This window comes from Manacus vitellinus, unplaced genomic scaffold (assembly GCF_001715985.3).
Source record: "Manacus vitellinus isolate BGI_N305 unplaced genomic scaffold, ASM171598v3 scaffold_2_pilon, whole genome shotgun sequence".
In the NCBI taxonomy this organism is placed as follows: Eukaryota; Metazoa; Chordata; class Aves; order Passeriformes; family Pipridae; genus Manacus; species Manacus vitellinus.
The window spans coordinates 10,294,954-10,314,240 of record NW_021940208.1 but is presented as its reverse complement, the minus strand read 5'-3'; the positions used below and the strand labels follow the sequence as shown (position 1 = coordinate 10,314,240).

Below are 19,287 nucleotides of genomic sequence, written 5' to 3'. Positions count from 1 at the left end.
AATATAAAGAGCATTCTACCTAGATGTACAGCTTGTGAATGAAAAAATAATTAAAAAAGCCTCTTTCATAGAGTATATTTACACATATGACTCAATATTAAAACTGTATCACTCTTTTGTGTAGGCATAGCTCTAGAATTTTCTTTAGCATTGCTGAAGGTAATGAGAAACTCTTGATTCAAGGTTTGCATTTGATTTTAAATAATATGTTCCCTTTCATCAGTCACTAAAATTTTACTTGATTCAGCTACTGGCAGATCATAGTGGAGACAGAAAATAAAAATATATACAAATACAAAAAAATATACATGAAAAATGTATATTCACATAAACTTTGAATTTATGAAGTCCACAACACTCAAAGAGAATTCTGGTATTAAAAAAAGTGGAGTTTCAATCAATTAAATAAAGAACAGTATACACACTTAGATATAGAGAACTTCTAAAAATCTACTTGTTTCATTTAGACTGTTGCCATTTTGCTTCTCTTAAAATATGTCTTCGTACAACACTTCTGTGTCCTTCAAAATTCCCATATTCTTTTTTTTTTCTTTAATATACACCTCAACGTTACAAAATGGAAGACAATGAGTGACTTACATATTTAAGATCACTCTTGAACTGCTTCACCTCATAACCTCTGGAAATTTTGGGAGTAATCAGAACAGCTCCATGCATGTGACTAACTAAAGAGGTAACTGTTCGACGACCTACACCACTCCGTCCTGCCAAAAGAAGTGATCCTCCAGGAAAACTTAGCACTCTGTCCACTTTAGACATATAACTGAGGACTTCTTGGAACAGTAAAATCTCTATCTCTTTTTTGTCTCGTCCATAATGAATGATACCCTATTAAAAAAAGAGAGAAAAAAAAGAAATGTGTTTACTAGTAATAAATAAAAGCAGTGACATATGAAAGCATCCAGCATTCAAAAGTTTAGAAAAGAAGGGCTTGAAAACTTAAGACCACACTGATATTCACTACAAATAAATTATTTATGTGACAGAATTTAGATACCTTTACCAGTAATGAACATCTCACATTACCCCCAGCACCAGGATACCCTAGAAGTCTTTGATATATTAAAATAGGAATCTACAACTGAACTAATTAAAATTGAATAATGGACCAGAACAAAGTCTGAGCTGTCTCTGACTACAGATCAATTAATTAATAACTTAGAAGATGTTTTAGGCAGCAAATTGCTGCATAATTGCAGATTATGAAAATTCCTAGTGAAATACACACAATAACAGATCCTAAAATTAAATTCTGACATTGTTATACTAATTAAAATCTCTTTGAAGCCCAATGTAACTGTGTAGTCAGGAGAAAAAAAAAAAACAAAACAACAAATTCTCTGCTAATTGAGGTTATTGAATTTCATCATTTCCCATATAGTCTATTGGTCACAAGTTGGCAATCAAGGAGAGGGATTAGTTTCCCATCTGCAAGAGCAATCCATCAAACACTATTAAGGGAGATGATCTCAAAGCTCTCATCCTAAAAATCAGATACCCTAGCAGAATTAAAATGTTTGCATTTCCTCATTAAGCTCAATTTTTGTACTTTACTGCTTAAAACCATGCCAGATCTCCAAACAGTCCATTTGTATTTCTTCAAATAAAAATTACATTACCAAATCACAAATTCAAAAAGTAAACATTTAATAAAACACTTAGGTACTCAAACACTACACAAACATATATGGAGATAAATGTTTTTCAAAATATTGGTTCATCAAACTGTTGTAAATCAGCAGCAAATGCAACTGATGCCCTTTCATTAAAAACCCTTGCTACATGATACTTCCTACTGCCTGCCACATAGCATCACAAACCTTCCCTCACTTCACCAAATGTAAAAGATGATCCCTTGAACAAGAACCAGACTCCACCCTAAACTGGTGCTTGCATGTTACGTCTTGCAAAAAATGTCTCGAATTGTTGTTGTGAACCCTTGTTGCATATATTCTTTAATATGTCTCACTTTCTGAATAACATCTTTTAGGTCTGTTGAGTTTAGTCTGCCAAGTGGCCTCCCATACGGTGGCAGTGCCTGTCCTGGTGTGGTGAATGCCTCTTGACAAGCTCCCCAAGTTACGTAGAAGGTATCTGTGAAAACAAAAGGAAACATTCGAAACTTTAGGTGTCCAGTTCATATGCTATCTGACTTGATTAGGCCATTCCTAAACAAATATTGCAAGTTTGTATGGTATGCTTCAAATAGTTTACCTGGCATATTGTCCAGAACATCTGAGCCCCAATCACCTTGAAACACTTTCATCAAGACATTATCAAATACATGAAGTTCTTTCATGCCAACAATTCTATCACGGAACAAACGACGTGCTTCATAAGCAATAATTTCCAGTACATAGTCTGCAGTTGGTATCAATGATCCTACAAAATTTAAGGAGAGAAATAACTTTATATATTTATAATAAATTCTCAGATTTCCATTTCAAAATATGAGCTTGAAAATAAGCAAGTGAAATTACATACCAGCAGGAAAGCATTGGTAAGGAAGAAAGAAGAGAAAAAGTAAACATTATGAAGTGCTTTTTAATAATCTTTATGGATCATTATAAGATAAAATGAAACATATTCTATTAATTTTATGCAGTGAACTGTTATGCATTTTTCCCCCTCTACTGAATTACAGATAGTTCACAATTTTAAAAGATGAATGAACTGCATGTGGAGTCAACAGTACGACTGACATCAATAATAACTTAGGCCATTATAGAACATTTTATCAATGAAAACCAAGTAAGTGACTTACCACCTGCTAAATCATATCTGAATAAACCAAGAACCCACTGAGTAAGAATACATGGTGTAAAAAGGTAATGACTGTGATCATCAACTGTGAATTTTGCTCGTACCTAAAATTGGGAGTTAAGGGGGAGAAAAAAAGTGATGTTTTAAAATGTAAAGCACTTTTTCTACTGCACTGTTAGTGCAGTATTATTAGACAAAATACATATTTTTTAAAGAAATACTAAATATGAAATGCAAAGGAAATATAGAAGTGTAATAAACACCTACCTAAATTAGTAACACTTTCTCACTGCAAAAGACTTCATACTTACTCTTTTCCCAGAGAGGATATTTGAATATACAACTGCTTTAACTCGAAGAAAAACTGCCTTCATCAGTTACTGGATCATCATGTGATGAGATTTAAACTCAGATTTCTTAGAATACATTGATAACATCATATGAAACTCCTGCTAATTGGTGCATGCCAGCGAGTAACTAAACTCAGATTCCAGTCACAAAGATCGGTTTTGTGTCATGGTTCTGCCTACATGGGGGTGTGCATACATTCTTGGAACATACAGCAAGCACCGACATCCCCACAGTACCTACCCCAGTAAGGCTATGTACTGCTTAAGAAAAGCAAGTACTTAAGTGTTTTGCTTGATAGAAGTCCACAAAATTTTAAGCGGGAGGATAAAATTAAATTCTGTGTCTAAATATCTATTTTTAACAGTGTAAAATTTTAATAGCTAGTCCTTGATGTCTGTAAAGCACTCCACCCATATATCTCTCTTCTCTATTCATAACAGCATCCATAACAACTGGGTACATAACAATCTGTTGCACTGTCTCCTCCTTACCCATTAAGTGGGAAAACACTATTAATCCACATTTTATAAATCAGGAACTGAAAATATAGAAGGGTTAAGATGCACACCAAAATCCTAAAATAAATCTGTGGGAAAGCAGGAGTACTTACTGCTTACTCAGTTTACCTCTAATACCCAGGATTCTCTGCAAATAAGTAGCTCTAACATTGATATCAATTTCATTAAAAATAAATAAACTTGGATTTTAATACTGATAAACCTTTTTATTCACTTATTATATCAAAAGGTAACTATTTTTAAAAAAAACGCCTGAATTGTCCAACTCCTTGAAAAAAGAAAAAATATTTCCCTACCTGCTCGTATATTTGAACCATAGATCCTGCTAGCTGATGTATTTTTGGTAAAGAACCCCAAACAGGGTGATTCTTTAGGTTTTTCTGTAGTACAGGTTCCAAGTAGGCACTATAAATAGTTTGCAGTTGTTCTCTTTCTGGATAGCTAAAAAGAAAAAAAAAATCATTATGGACTATCAATTTTTTTTAATTAAAAATGAGTCAAACTTGTATACACAATTACTAAGAAATTTCAATGAATAGCATTTCCATCCAGCAGCTAAGTAAAATTATCATTTTATTGCAACAGGCCACTCTCAGAAATTTCTAAATACATCTGTTGATGTACTCAAAAACAAACAAATAAACTTCTTTTCAATTTCTCTAATTTTGTAACCAAACAGCACCTTAATATAAAGCTGCAGAAAGCAGATTACTGAAAGCAAAATCATCCAAAATCATATTTCAAACACTTCGCTATCAACAGGCAGCGACAGATTGCTCTTAGCTGGCTTCTAGTGCCAAGAGGTACCAAACAGCACCAAATCAGATGACCCCAAACTGCTGGAAAATATGAAAGAATAGAACAGCCACACCTTGGTAAAGACTACATGAAGCAAGGGCCTTATAAACAGGGGTTGAATCTGAGTTCTGAGAGTTAGACTAATTTTCACATACTTACTCAATTGCACAGAGACGAACAATAGAAGTGAATCTGGAGGTAAGTTTATGTCTTCCTAACGTTCCTCCAGCTGACATGGAAGCCACGATTTGGATGTTTTCTAAACCGACCCATTCCAGATTTTCATCATAAAATCCTTGATATGTAAGAACCTTTAATAATTAAATAAATATTTCATTAAAAGAAAGTCAGCAGAATATCATACAAAATAAAATACAATAAAATAGTTATAAGTATACTTATAGTTGTATAAGTTATGTATATTATTTCTCTTTTCTTAACTGCCAGAGGTGTATTACTCCTCACAGTTTTGCATCAGTTGCAGACTTCATTGTCCAGATCATTAAAGAAGATGTTAAACAGGTACTGTGTTCCAAGTACACTCTGTGCCATTGATCACCACCCTCTGGGCTTGGCTCTTCAGTCAGTTTTCAACCCACCTCACTACCTGCAGCCCGTATCAACAGCTTTTTTGTGAGGATCTTTTGGGAGACAGCATCAACAGTCTTAGTGAAGTCCAGGTAGACTATATCCACTGCCCTCCCCTCATCAAACATGACTTACCCTTAGTGAATCCATGCTGATTACTCCTGGTGATTTTCTTGTCATTCATATGCCTATTGCATTATAACTCATTGAGACAAGCACTGTCTTTATTTACTTACACAAATAAGGCAAATAAAAATGGTATCTTATTTCTGGTTGACATCTACATAGTCTACCCAAGCAGAAGCAAAACTAATGCCAATGCAGATGCAGGATGTTAACTCTGAAAATAATCAATGTAGTTATTTACTACATACACTAAATTATATACAGTATACTTAAATGCCTTTTTAAATAACAGACACAAGTGTTCACCTGCTGTAGAAAAGCCACGAGAGTGCTTGTTCCCCATTTATCAGGTTTGGGTAGATTGATGTCTTTTAAGTACAAAACAAGCCTTTCACAGTCCTTTGGTCTGTATACTCGCCCAGTGTTTGTACTGATTACAATGCAAGTTTGACTTAATTTTTGTAGAAGATGTTGAGAAGTAGTTTGGGCACTGCAGTGAATGGTAGCAATCTGAGTGGATCGGAGTTGAGAAAATGCATAGTGAAGCAGCATCCTAGAAAAGCAAACATGTACATACATACAAACTTAAGTAAATTAAACTGCTGTGTATCCGAATATATGGTATAGTTTTGAATTAAAATGCATATACTATATCCTGTATTAATGGAATAGGTGGAGCATGAGGTTTGTTGAATTCAACATTCTTGCCTTTAAAATTGTGCTATTTCCTATTCACAAAATTCAATAAAAGTGTAGTGTACACAGCTACACAAAACAAACAGCTAGTATAAATACCTTGATTATAGTGATCCAACACATCTAAATAAGGAACCTAATATGGGAAGAGAAGGATCTAAATCCAGTTGCCTGTACACAGGCACCTAGTGTCTCTTGAAATAAAACTGGATACCTCGTGCCTAAAGCTGTTGCTCCATGACAGCACAGGTTTTCCAAAGGTCCTGTTTCATATCTAAAAGCCACATTCAGATGTCTTAGATGCATACTGACAGTCTGAACTTTCCCTGTAGAACTTCATAAGAACTTACCTATTTGCCACTACAGAACATTTGTTTAATTAGTGACCTACACAAGTGATATTCTATCAGAAAGTCATATTATAAAAGTATTATAACAAAATATTACAAATTCTGTCAAATAACTAGAAGTATATTTTACTTAAAATAGGAACTACTTTTTACCCCTTTCCGCATCCTTCAGGACCCACAAGAAGAAATGGCTGCTTATTATTAATGTCTAGCCAGGGCCTAAAGTAATCTAAACTTCTCTGCATGTCAGGGGTTTGGATGACAGGAAGTGTTTGGAGATTACTGAAGTCATCAGCTGTTAGATTTTCAGTTTTTTTCAGCTGATACAGCATTAGCTGTCCAGTGTCAGTGTCATAATATGTGTCCAGGGGCTTCCTCGGGTCTGGTGGAGACTCTTGTGTCCAACTGAAGAGCTTTAGAAAAAAACAAAAATTTCAATTAAATCCATACTCCTAAAAACAAGATCTACCATTTCAAGCTAATCTAAAGAATGTTCAAAGAATAATTCTCTAAAATCACATTTTGATAGTTTAAGGCTGCCTCTGAAAATTCAATCATGTTATGCATGTGCTTTAAGTCCTTAAGTAAATAGTAACATATTACTTTTCCACTTTTCATAATATAAATTCAAACAAATTGTATTTTGAAAAGCTATACATAATTTTTTTTTTTAGACTAGGCAACATAATAACAATAATAATTGTAAGAATGAGATAACTCCTTCACATGCATCAATAACTAATTCCTAAGGCTGAGTCTACACCTTTATCATTTGCCCACTTTATATGCTATAGCTCCTGGCTGCCTTTTGGAAGGAACTACTTTCTTCTCTCCAACACAAAACTCAAGTGTGATTGTGGAAATATCTATCTCCAGGGTCAACCTTCTGACTATGGACCAGCATATGCACAGTTTTCTAATACTGTTGCCTAGCTCTTGTGCCCTCAAGTACCTACACAGAGAATCACACACTAGCACATACAATACAGAACCTCAAAGTAATGCTCTAAGAACATCTCCCTAATGAGGTGCAACAAAGTTCCCACATTATCATTTCAAGTCTTCTGAACAGAAAAAATCCACAAAAATAAATCTGTATTACGTATACAATACATATAGACACACACAGTCTGCTATAGTGGGTCCTTGCAGAAAGCAGTATGGACAGAGGTTTCCTATCTGGGATGGATGCACTTAGCAGTCTATCAGTGACATATGAAACACTCCTTTACTTCTCAGCTATTTCCCTATAGACAACACAGATTACAATCAAATTAGAGCACAAAGATTACCTCTTTTGCAAATTCTTGTCGTGATTTCATGTTGAGATTGCCACCAAGACCACGTAACAAGTTAATAATAAACTGTCCACGATCAGTACACCCACGAAGATGAGACAGTCCATTCATCACAGTTCCAACTAAACTTGTTTCTACCACAGAGTCATTCTGTAAATCACAAATTGTAGTAGATTTAAATATATTTCTCAATATAAATGTGATGTATTGCTAATAGACTGCTATTACTCATTGCTTTTTGACACTTCCACGAATAAGGAAAGATCTCAACAGTGTTATTGTTCCAGAAAATTCACTTGACATGAAATTATTTCTAAGAATTGATTTGGAGGTTTTAATTGCAGACTATGAATTGATGTAATTTAGGATAAGCAATCAGAACTTGCCTTACAGATTTTCAGAATCTATAAGAAATAAACATGACTGTATACTGGAATTCTTTCTTTTGAACAGATCATTTTTGAACTTTGCTCTTTAGCACCAAAGGGAATTTGAGCCTTGGGATCAAATTTTTCTCTTTATCCACCTGGAGATACTTTAGAAGTCTAAAAGTCACCATGGGTGAAAGAACCAAGAGGAAAAATAATAACAAAACCATAACAGGTCCATATAAGTTACCCCAGGGGAAATAATGCAGATCTCCTAAAGACTAGCTTAGTGGCCACAGCAGTGGGGATGTCTCCTAAATAATATTTTGTGCAATATCAGCTACTTGATCAATGCAAATCCAACTCCTTCAGAAGAAGGGGAGGCTGGGAAACATCTAGAGTCCTTAAGAAAATCTAGCATATACAAAACAATTACCATGATATACATCCCAGAATTCAGATAATCTACAAAGTTTTGGACTATCCTTTTTTTTAATATTTTAATTACATATTACTTTTCACCTATTAAAACTTTTTTCAGTTAAGGTTTTGAGCAGAATCCTAAAGTGCTGAAGTTATATACTTAATTCCAGGACAGATTAGTGTAAGCTGTTATAATTTAGCATTCTGAACAATAGAAATACTTTTTTAGATATGTCTCTGTCAATCTTTTTAGGTATCTAGCATTAAATTTCTCCTCAACCTTTAACAAGCTTCAGCTTCCAGTGAGCAACTTGTCAAATTTTAGCCATTTTTGTGTTATAGACAATAACATCAATCTAGAAAATTTCTTCACTTTTTTAGTTTAGATATTCAAGTCTTTCAAATCCTTGAAAACATAAAGAAAAATACCTGGTATGGAATAATGTAATGCATGTATTTCTGTGAACCTTAATATCTGTTTTTATTAGTTTAAATGGTATTGAATGTTTCAAAACCTTAAGTACACCAATCAGTTTTTAGAAACTTATTAGAACAGTTCCAGTATTAATTTTATTAAGGAAACAGCTCCATTGTGCTGTGACCAGTGTGGTCACAGCACCAAGCCTGCCAAAGTACAGGATGTGCTTGGACAATGCTCTCAGGCACATGCTGTGATTCTTGGGGTCGTCCTGTGCAGGGCGAGGCACTGGACTTCAATGATCCTTATGGGACCCTTCCAACTCAAGATATTTTATGATTCTACGATTCTATCAAAAAAGTAGAGATTTTTTTAATAACAATTTAAAAATTAATCTGAATTATGTCTTCAATGTTAAATTACAAAAAATAGATCATACTTAACAGAAGCTGATATTTGTTTAAGTATTCGTTTACTAACCTTCTTTACAACCCAGTTTAGAGCCTTTTCAAAATAGTCACCAATCCAGTTTTCAAGGTTGTACCTGCATTCTTCAGGCTGACTTCTTAGCCAAGACTTTATCAGAGCATTAAGATCTGTATCTTCATCACTAAGCCAAAACAAAACAAGATTCAGATAAACACAAGGCATCCACACCTTTAAATGGACTGGTTCAAAATTCCAGAAAAAGTTCAGGGAGATATTTTAATAATTTCTAACCCATACTTGGGCTCTTCAAGTGTCATATAAAAACAAAGAATCCACCATGTGTTTTTGAAGAAGTCTAAGGTCTATCAGCCAAAAGATTATAACGTAACAACACAGAAGGGACATACAACCTGAAGCAAACTTCCCCAGTGATTGGTTTTGTAAGTGTAAGCTACAATCAACTGTTCCATCCACTTGAGAATGCCTTTCAAGAAAAGTAAGTATATTTGCTTACTTTGAAAGTGTGTAATACTCCCATGACTTACCTCAGAAAGATCATTCCCATTCGAGATATTGTAGCAGGGGAGGCACAGCTAAGGTCATGAGTTTCAAATATAAAGTTGACATTTGAGCCAAACTGAATTCTTTCTCCATTGGGCATAGTCAACAGTCTGTTGTCATCCAAAACAGAATTCAAAGATTCAATCCATTCGGGATCGATATCACCATCACAAATTATCCATGAAGTAATATCTATTTCCAGGCACAAAAATAAAAAAAAAAATACAAGAAAACCACTTAAAAATATCAGCCCTTGTTATTTTAACACTATTTAGCTCTCTCTTCATTATAACTTAAAGAAAAGTTCTATCAAGATATACCTTAAATGCTTTACCTTCTGGTGCCTATTTTTGTTTTCTTATAAAAAAATTTGAAAAGTCTGTATCAGGGCTCTTGACTACAATTGTTACCAGAAGGTTTTCTTACCTTATGCTATCCACAACTGATGATACAATATAAAAATGTAACTGAAAATGAACCATTTCAGTAATTTAGGCATAATGATGTATAACTCCTCACAGACATACCTTGGGGCTCTCGTACCACTTGTCGAGCACTGTTTGTAAGCACACCATCTGACCATTCTCTGGTGTCCATGTCAATGCGGCCTAGCAACTGATGTCGAGGCATAGCTTTAGGATTCATTGTATACTGTTTCACTACTCTGCCAGTTTTACCAAGTGCTGTCTTTAACATCCGCCAAAGTGTTGATTTACCTCCACCACTCGGACCTACAATAACTACACCCATTCTTTGACGTAGCTGTTCATATAATTCCAAAGCCTTCTTGATCTAGATAATAAAAGAGATAGTGGCTATGTGAAATTGTAAAGCTACATCACACGTTCTTTTTTAAATGTTTTTCCAATTTACTTTGCATGCAGACATTTTCTTGTTATAATTTTAAATTTTGAAACAATAGATATTTTCAGAAATAATTAAAATTATGTTACTAAAGAATATCAAGAAATTTATTTTGCATGTTAGAAGTATTTCACTAAATTATTAAAATAAAAATATTAGCCATCTTTGGGCATATTTTTACTGAGCAATTTATGAATCCTTAGTCACAGAACTTCATCTAGTTCTACAATAAATAACCAAAAACATGACAAAGAACTGCTTGATAAAACCAAATATTCACATATTTCCTTCTTTCACTGTCCAAAATATTCATTGACATCAGTACCTGGCTTGAATGAAACTGTGTGTCACATGTTCAGATCTTAATTTTCCTTGAACTATTTTACTTTCAGTGACATCTACATGCTTCAAACACACATCCAATTTTTTATATACATGTAACTAGAATCTAACTATCAGTTATTCTCACTTCTTTATAAAAGATTTATTTCAAAAGAAAACAGAAATTAATTGAATGTTACAAATAAGTTCTAATTCAGAATAACTCGTTTTGTTGCTGTAGACGGTGCTTACCTGCGTGCTTATAATTTCCAAGTTTGCTTCTTCAAAGACTTGATGTAAAGCTGTAGTTAACTCAGCATATTCCACATCTTGAAAGTCAGTGCCAGGAAATACATCCTTAACCAGTGCATCAAAACGTGCACAGTCTGCAAATGTAAGCTTTGACGTGGTATTAAGCCTCAAAGCTTGAACCACCATGTGACTTTCATTAACTGGAAATAAAAACAAAGAGGGCAGATCAGTTTAAGCTGTTTGTTGGGTTTTTTTTCCTTTGAATATGTCAGCATTCAAAGGAATGCAAAGACATTGAAAGTAGAATCGCAGCACAGACTTCATTCTAGTTCATGTACCACTCTACTAGGAAGTTAGGCAAGTGCTTTACTGTAAGTATAATATATGCCCACCAATGTATTCTATACAGATATGAGATGGTTATGATGCTGGCCAAAAAGTACATAATAGCCTAATGATTACTTGCTAAAGAACTCATGAAAGAAACTAAGAATCTGGATTCCAGACCTTACTCTGCTAGAGGCAGTTTGAAGTCACATCTTTCAAGTGCATCCTAATTAACTATGAATATTCCACAAGTAAACACTTTCCACAATTACTCCTGAATCTGAAATACCATGGAAATGTAAGCATTTTGGGATCAGAATGAAAAAAGTCACATAAATTATTTACTCTGAGAGAAAAACAGATACTCATGGTGGGAATGGCACAGGGCTGTCATCTCTCGGTTATTTTCATTTTTTAACTGAATTACATTCTCATGTAAAACATGTACGTTTCCAGAAAGCAGGACTAGGAACCACAGGTGAAAATCATCCTGTGTTTCTGCCCTCCTTCTGAAAGCGTGACTGCCCAAAACCAGAATGTCCAGATTCAACACAGGGGACAGAAAGTGTCCATTCTCTAACTTCCCTTCTTCCTATGTCTTTTTCCCAATGTTCCAGAGGTTAAATATTAGCATGCCCTTCTAAAGTCTGGAATAAGTTCAAAGGTTTTCATACTGAAAAATGTCCTAAATACAAGTGCTTCTACAGGTAATATTTCTAAATAGCATGATAAACAGTTAACAGGAAAAACATTGACATTAAGGAACTTGATTTAGAAAGGTTGAACTGCTTTACTAAAGGAAGTAATACAAAATTTAAGTAGCATTTTGCCATGCCAAAGGATTTTGACTCAAAAATACAAGGAAACATAAAGAAACAGGCAATTGCATTTGTTGGAAATGTCTTAAGCTTCTCGAAGTAGGTCATGAAAAAACAATCAAACAAACAGAAATAAAAATTTCTGGATTTAAATCATAAGTTAAATCCATCCACCTTGCCTTTGGCAGAGCTATTGAAAATTATGTTTTAAACCAGAAAAAATTTCAGCAGATTTCACATATCTAAACATTAAGCTAAAATGTCATAGCAAGAAACAGTGATAGGAATGTGACCTAAAACACGTCACTGGTAATCCTTCTCTGGTAGATCCATACTAAAGTCAAGTACAAATTCTTTAAAGTTTTCAGACAATTGTTTTACGTTAAGATACGTAAACTTTCAGGTATATGCCATTTAAACAAACAGGTTGCAGTAGTTGCCTCCTAAATATGTGAAATGCTCATCCATTCCATACTCTTAATTCCCACTCAATTAACACCTAAACAACAATAATTCAAAAGCTTAAAAAAATATATTAACTCAGTCTAGTCCAATATATTTCTATAATTTCTCTCTGTCCTTATCTTTTTCTCAGTCTACCAATCTGAATCTAATACCATATGATAATTTTTGCAAACCTCAAACAGAAACAAAATAGTCTGACAACTTATGAAAAACTGCGCATCAGAGGATCAACTTTCCTGTTCTAAGCCAAACGAAAACAAAAGTCTTTAAGAATCATTCAAAATCATTCCAGAATGAAGTCCTGTGTTTATGTTCTTATCATCATAGAAAAGCTCAATCTACAATATGACAACAGTCTTTTGTGATCTCCTAGTGAAGGTGGGCTTTCACAGATTTTTTTTTTCTTTTCTAAATTGCCTCCAGATCCAAGCCATGGCTTCTCAAAACTCTAGTGAACAAGAAGTCTGCAGTAAACTCTATTTGTACAAGATCCTAAAGAATCAAAAGTTTGGCATGGGCAATCTTACTTTCTTGCTTTGCATTGCTTTTCTTCAGCTGATGAAGAAGGCTGCCACAGCCTCTCAAAACAGTCTTCAATGCTCGTAAACCCCAGTCATAGTGTTGCTGTGGTGTCAGAAGCTCCCTAAATTTGAAAACAACAATATCGTAATAATCTTTAGGTTAGTGCCTGAAATTTTGGTTTGGCGAATGAACATACTTCTAAAAAGGTTCTGGGCAAAAGAGAAACTGATGAGTATTTGTAGTGTCACTTGAAATGCATTTCAGATATAAGCAATGACACTCTTGAATTTTCAGAGGGGTTATATTCTACAGCTAATGTATTTATTATTGTGCCTAACAGTACTAACTATATTGTATTTTCTAATGTGCATATTTTAACCGAATAGTTACTTGCATTTCAACAATTTCAAGAGCCTAAAATCAACACAACGCATCTGAACATTCACATGCTCACATTTATATTTAATGCAATTTGTCCCCTTGAGATTATAATTGCATTCCATACACTTTCACACCTCAACCTCTCAATATATTGCAGTATTTTAATTCTATGTTAAGTTAGTATCCACAGAGATTTGCATGATATACTGTTTAGATTTCAGAGGCAGAAGGGAAGAGAATTAAAAAAGTAACTTTACTAGGGGGAGGTGGGGTATGTGAAAGCTTACCTTGCTAGATTAAAAATAGCCACTAATTTTCTACCCAGTATTTTAGCATCCTTAAAGCCTTCTGAATACAAAATCACTTCTGCAATGAGTTCATTGTCTGGATGAGTCATAGCAACTGGCCTGAAAAGTTGTTTGAGATTATCAGGTAGTTTTTGTCTTCCTCCATAACCTTTTCCGGCAGGATTCAAAGTGATAAAAATTCCAGAATTATGATCCATTTCAACCTAGCATTAGAAGTGCATTATAATAGTATATTGTCAAATAAAACAGTATTGAGAAATGCTGGGAGACTATGCTTAGTTAGAATAGTCAGTTTTTAAGTAAGTTTTGCAGTACCTTTTTGCCAAGCATCTCACATACAGGACTGTGTTTCTTCAATGCGTGTTGAATTGTCTGAATCTGCATGGATACTGCAGACAATACAGCTTCCTCAAGTCTATTGAATTCATCAAAACAGCCCCAGGCACCACACTTCACTAAGCCCACAAATATGCGCCCCATTGACTTCACATCAATGCCCTTAAAATTAAAAAGAATACTATCAAAATTCAAATAACAAGAAAATATAAAAGACTGTCTTCTCATCCACTAAAAAACGTCATTAGAAATATTCACAAATTTCTAATGGCAATTGATAAATTATCAAAATTATTTCTAGAATAATATTATTAACACTAATAATAATAAATTATTTCTAGAATAATATTATTAACACTAATAATAATAAATCTAATAATATATAATTCTATAATAATTGATATTGTTAATATTACTTCTAGAATATAATATCGCTTTACAAAGTATGGGCATAGATATCCATTTCCTAAATTAAACAGAACCATATTCACCTCATCACAATTAAAGACTAAAACTTGTCTTCCGAGAAGTCCACCCAAGGCCTTTACTGACTCTGTCTTCCCAGTTCCAGCTGGACCATAGGGATTTCCTCCAAGGCCCATCTTCATGGCCTGAGTGAGAGTTAGGTAACACTTATCTGTCAAAGGTGTGTAAACAAGTTTAGGGGAATTACCCTGCAGAAACAAAACAAATTATATTGACTGGGAGACAGAAAGTATTGACAAAGTAATTTCATTAATTTCATTCATAACTATTTAATTTGGAAATATTACACAACAGCCTAGATTATGAATTTGTTTCAAAGTTTTCCTGATTTTACATCAAATGCCAAAGCATTGTTCAAAAATTTTTTAGAATTACAGATGAAACTGCACTCAGATATATAAAAGCAGCAATCATATTAGAAAATATTTATATGACAATACAGCTACTTTCCATACAACTTACACTTACCCCATCAATATCAAGAATGAAAATTATTACCCTATCTTTTAATATTTTCTGTGAAATAGCATGCTAAAGACACAACAAAGTTTAAAAAAAATGACAACAGTTGGGAGACAAGCAGCAGTACCCCAAGTATCAAATGAGAAAGTGTTGGACACCTATAAAAGCCACTAGGTAAAAATTAAAAATACCACACCTGATATTCATAAGTATATTGGAGTTCAGCATCTACCATCTGAACATAACATTTTTGGTCTTTCATATAAAATCTCAGTTGCTTCTTCCAAGCCCAGTCTTCAATATCGTGAATCTGAGCTTGATTCAGCTGCTTCACCACATCAATGTTATGAATGATATCAAGAATCAGAGCTTTAAGCTTAAGCTCAAGGATTCCTGATTCTGCAAATAATCACACACAAAAGAAAAAAAATCACAACGGTGTAGTAAGGAAGACACGTCACCCATTCTCAAGTTCATTGTGCTGATTTTTATTATCAGCAGATTTCAGTTAGATTTTATTTGAATTACATATAGAAAGGTTTTTTATTTTCTAAAGCAAACAGCATAACATGAGATCCTGACAGACAGTGTGAATCATCGTGTAACTTCAGTCATTTTGAAGTGATTTTGTCTGCCTCTACATTCAAAAGAGAGAGAAATGCTTTTCTGCAAAGCAATTTATTTCAGGAATGTTTACAGCCATGTCCACTTCAGCAATGAGGTGGTGTAACCTATTCAGTGATCTGTTGAGGATCTGAAACCCACACTACACACACTCTGGAGATTTTACTCAGAATAATTAAGGTGATGAGTAATGAATGTTCATTAGCAGATTGCATGCATTAAAGTGTATTCTTAGAACATACTGTTTAATTTAGTTCCTTTTGAAAGATATCCAGTTTGTGTGCTTCCAGACCACCCCATGATGGGATTTAAACTAAAGTAAGTGGGAATAATCCAGAAACTCAGTTCAAAATCACACCTATTGTCTAAGTTAAAAAGTTACGGTAAATGTATTATACAATAGATGGACTGAACACTCTTCTGCAACTGATGACATTTCTCAAATGGGTATAGAAAGATCGCAGAAAAGGAGTTTAGACAAAGAAGCACACTCATAGACTGCTGGAGGTAGGTGATATGAATCCTATTCCTAAGCAATGTATCAGATGCTTACAGTTCCCGAATTATAAACTAGAATTTAATGCAGTAACCAGCTATACAAATGTGGTGGAAGACTGTCAACTACATGTCAAATTGAGTCTTTTTACACATAATAAGGTAAAAGCCATTTCACCTAATCTACACTATGGAACTTTATATCTCAGGTCACTCAGAGTCCCACCTCTGGTCAAAAGGGAGGAATAAGCACTCAGAGGCATAATTATTCAAACCCATTTGGAGTATATAAGATTCAGAATAATCATGTCTTGGGAATAACTAGCTTATTTGTTTTGCCTCAGAGGTACACAGGAATTATTAGTTCAGAGGTACATGTATACAACTAACATAGAAAATCACCCACACAGTTGTACAGTATATATTGGCTTGCCTTAAGGTACCTCAACTGCTTTTTGGTCACTTCCTGTGATATACATAAAACTAGGACACAGTTCAGTAGATGAGAACGAATTATCAGTAGATATATAAACCAAAAGATAGAAACTTATTAAAAAGTTAAGAAAATATGTTTGCAAATACATAAATTGTCTAAGATAATTTTTAATCTAAATAAAAGTCCTTTGTTCATTCTGATATATTAAAAACTCTAATCTTGGCAGTAATAGATGAGCAACCTTATGTAACTCAACTTTGCGCACTCAGAGACGGATTTATACAATTTCCTGTTCAAATATACAAATGTAAAATATTATACAACTAAAGTAATAAAAAAAATATTTATATTAATTATCGTTTTTATACCTGTACTCCCAGTATTTTCTATGCCACTACCAATGTTAGTATAATGGTCCAGTTTAGCCATGAGTTCTAATTCTAATTGTTGCAGATTATGGTTTTTTATAGCACTTTCAACGTCTTCAGTGAACTGAATTTGTTCTGCCAAGGAAAGAATCTTTGGAAAAAGAAATCCAAGTTATATTTTATAAATACAGAAGACATAAAAAACAACCCATTTTCAATTAATTTGCAATTGCTTATTATGTCTGATATTTTATATATTTTATTGTATAATTTTTAAACAAAGCTATACATTTGCTATGCTTTTAAAAACAAATACAGCCATCTTAAAACATGACAAAATTTTGCCAAAACTTGCAATCTAATCCAATACAGCAAGTCCTTCAGCTGTTCTAAAGCATGCAGTAGCAAAATGTATAAGTCTCTTTATCTATTAAATGATATGTCAGATGGAAACCAGCACATTGTGGGCATGCTGAGCCCATATTCCACACTCTCAAGAGCACCTCTCACTTGTGTCACTGATCTGCTACTACAATACTTTGCATTCTAGTTTCCAGCACTCCACATATTCTAACTACTTTACATTCAGTGTAAGAGCCCTGTTTGAGCTATGAAGGTTCAGTCAAACTTGGAACTAGAAAGGTCTGTAACAAAAAATTCCAGCAATTGTGACAATTTGAAGATTGTAACAGTAACTACATTCTGGGGGAGGGAGAGAGCAACGAGAAGTCCTATGAGCGACTGACAGAGGATCACTGAGCAAAGGGCCTATGACAGAAAGTGACCACAAAAAATAACAAAATGGGGCTCAAGCAGGGTCACTTCAACACTTTCCATGTCAGCAAGGAAATACCTACAGGGCACCATTATGGAGAACTCTCAAACCTTCTCCAAGAATTCAACATGCTCGGTTCCTCTGAAGTGCCTGTACACCAGTGCACTCATTATGGGGAACAAACATAATGAGTTAGAGATCTGTGTGCAGTTGCAGGGCTCTGATCTTATTGGGAATATGGAGATGTGGTGTAATGACTCCCACAGCTGGAGTGCTGCAATCAGGCAGTACAGGCTCTTTAGGAAGGACAGGCAGGGAACATGAGGAGTTGGAGTTGCCCTTTACATAAGGGAGCAGCTGAAGTGCATGGAGCTCTAGATGTCCCTGCTTGAGCAGGAAGTTGGACCAGCTGACCTCTAGAGGTCCCTTCCCACCACAGCCACTCTGTGTTTCTGTATGATGCTCTCTGCTATTGGTCAAAATCAATAAAAGAATTTCACATTCATTACAGTTCCTGCTTAGACAGCTAAGCTTCAGAAACTCTTATCTACTTTAATCAGATCCAAAAGGGCTTTTTAATGTTACTAAGTCTTTGCAGCCCTGCATGTAACATTCAATACCAACTAAGATCAAGATTTATATAAAATTTAATAAATAGACAGATGTTAGATCAAGTGCCATGTAAAAGACTTGAATATTTCAAATGTTTACAAAGGAATTATAAGACCACATATCTTTAAGAATTTCTCTATACAATAAATGAGTAAAATGGATTTGTTAAGGGTTATGTTCTTTCAAATCCAAATATATGCTTCTTTATGAGATTCAAAAAAAATAACTTCTTTGGTAAATCTAAGACTACATAGTGGCATTACTGGATGAACTACTACCTGGGAAGGGAAGAGGGATGGATCAATTGAACCTTGTGATTTTTTTCCAGCATCAACACAGTCAATTAACATTTTTTTCAGGGTCTCCTTCATCTCCAAAGCCAAACTGTTTAGCCACACCTGACAAAGAGATGAAAAAAACTCAAAAATTACATTACAAATTAATTTCTCAAAGACGCTTGAACCAGACTGGTATGTGATTTTCTTACCTCCACATCATTTGACAGAAGAACTTTATTTCTAAGTGGCACAGTTTCTCCTTCTACAGACTTCATGGCAATTATGTGTTTAAATTCTTTATCAAAGCTCACACTATTAATGCCTAATAATCAGAAAACATCAATAAATTGTCAAAGTCAAACATTAATTCCTTAGTGTCTAGTAGTGGAAAAAAAAGGAAAAAAAAGCCTGTGACATATTATTTAGCTTTGAAGAAGCTTATTTCTAAA

At 34.2% G+C, this 19,287-nt stretch overlaps 1 protein-coding gene across 1 annotated transcript in view; it reads right to left on the bottom strand.

Moving 5' to 3' along the window:
• Positions 1-19,287, bottom strand: part of DYNC2H1 (dynein cytoplasmic 2 heavy chain 1) — a 157,511-nt gene that overhangs the window by 110,960 nt on the left and 27,264 nt on the right. The window contains exons 29-49 of the mRNA XM_018071346.3: positions 19,048-19,160; positions 18,839-18,958; positions 17,174-17,324; positions 15,447-15,649; positions 14,794-14,976; positions 14,282-14,464; positions 13,946-14,169; positions 13,283-13,398; positions 11,146-11,345; positions 10,236-10,500; positions 9,693-9,900; positions 9,199-9,328; positions 7,504-7,659; positions 6,365-6,624; positions 5,472-5,718; positions 4,611-4,762; positions 3,950-4,094; positions 2,786-2,888; positions 2,236-2,403; positions 1,991-2,115; positions 601-849 (exon numbers count right to left, since the gene is read on the bottom strand). Coding sequence (XP_017926835.2) covers positions 601-849; positions 1,991-2,115; positions 2,236-2,403; positions 2,786-2,888; positions 3,950-4,094; positions 4,611-4,762; positions 5,472-5,718; positions 6,365-6,624; positions 7,504-7,659; positions 9,199-9,328; positions 9,693-9,900; positions 10,236-10,500; positions 11,146-11,345; positions 13,283-13,398; positions 13,946-14,169; positions 14,282-14,464; positions 14,794-14,976; positions 15,447-15,649; positions 17,174-17,324; positions 18,839-18,958; positions 19,048-19,160 — 3,701 coding nt within the window. The remainder of the gene's footprint in view (positions 1-600; positions 850-1,990; positions 2,116-2,235; positions 2,404-2,785; positions 2,889-3,949; positions 4,095-4,610; positions 4,763-5,471; positions 5,719-6,364; positions 6,625-7,503; positions 7,660-9,198; positions 9,329-9,692; positions 9,901-10,235; positions 10,501-11,145; positions 11,346-13,282; positions 13,399-13,945; positions 14,170-14,281; positions 14,465-14,793; positions 14,977-15,446; positions 15,650-17,173; positions 17,325-18,838; positions 18,959-19,047; positions 19,161-19,287) is intronic.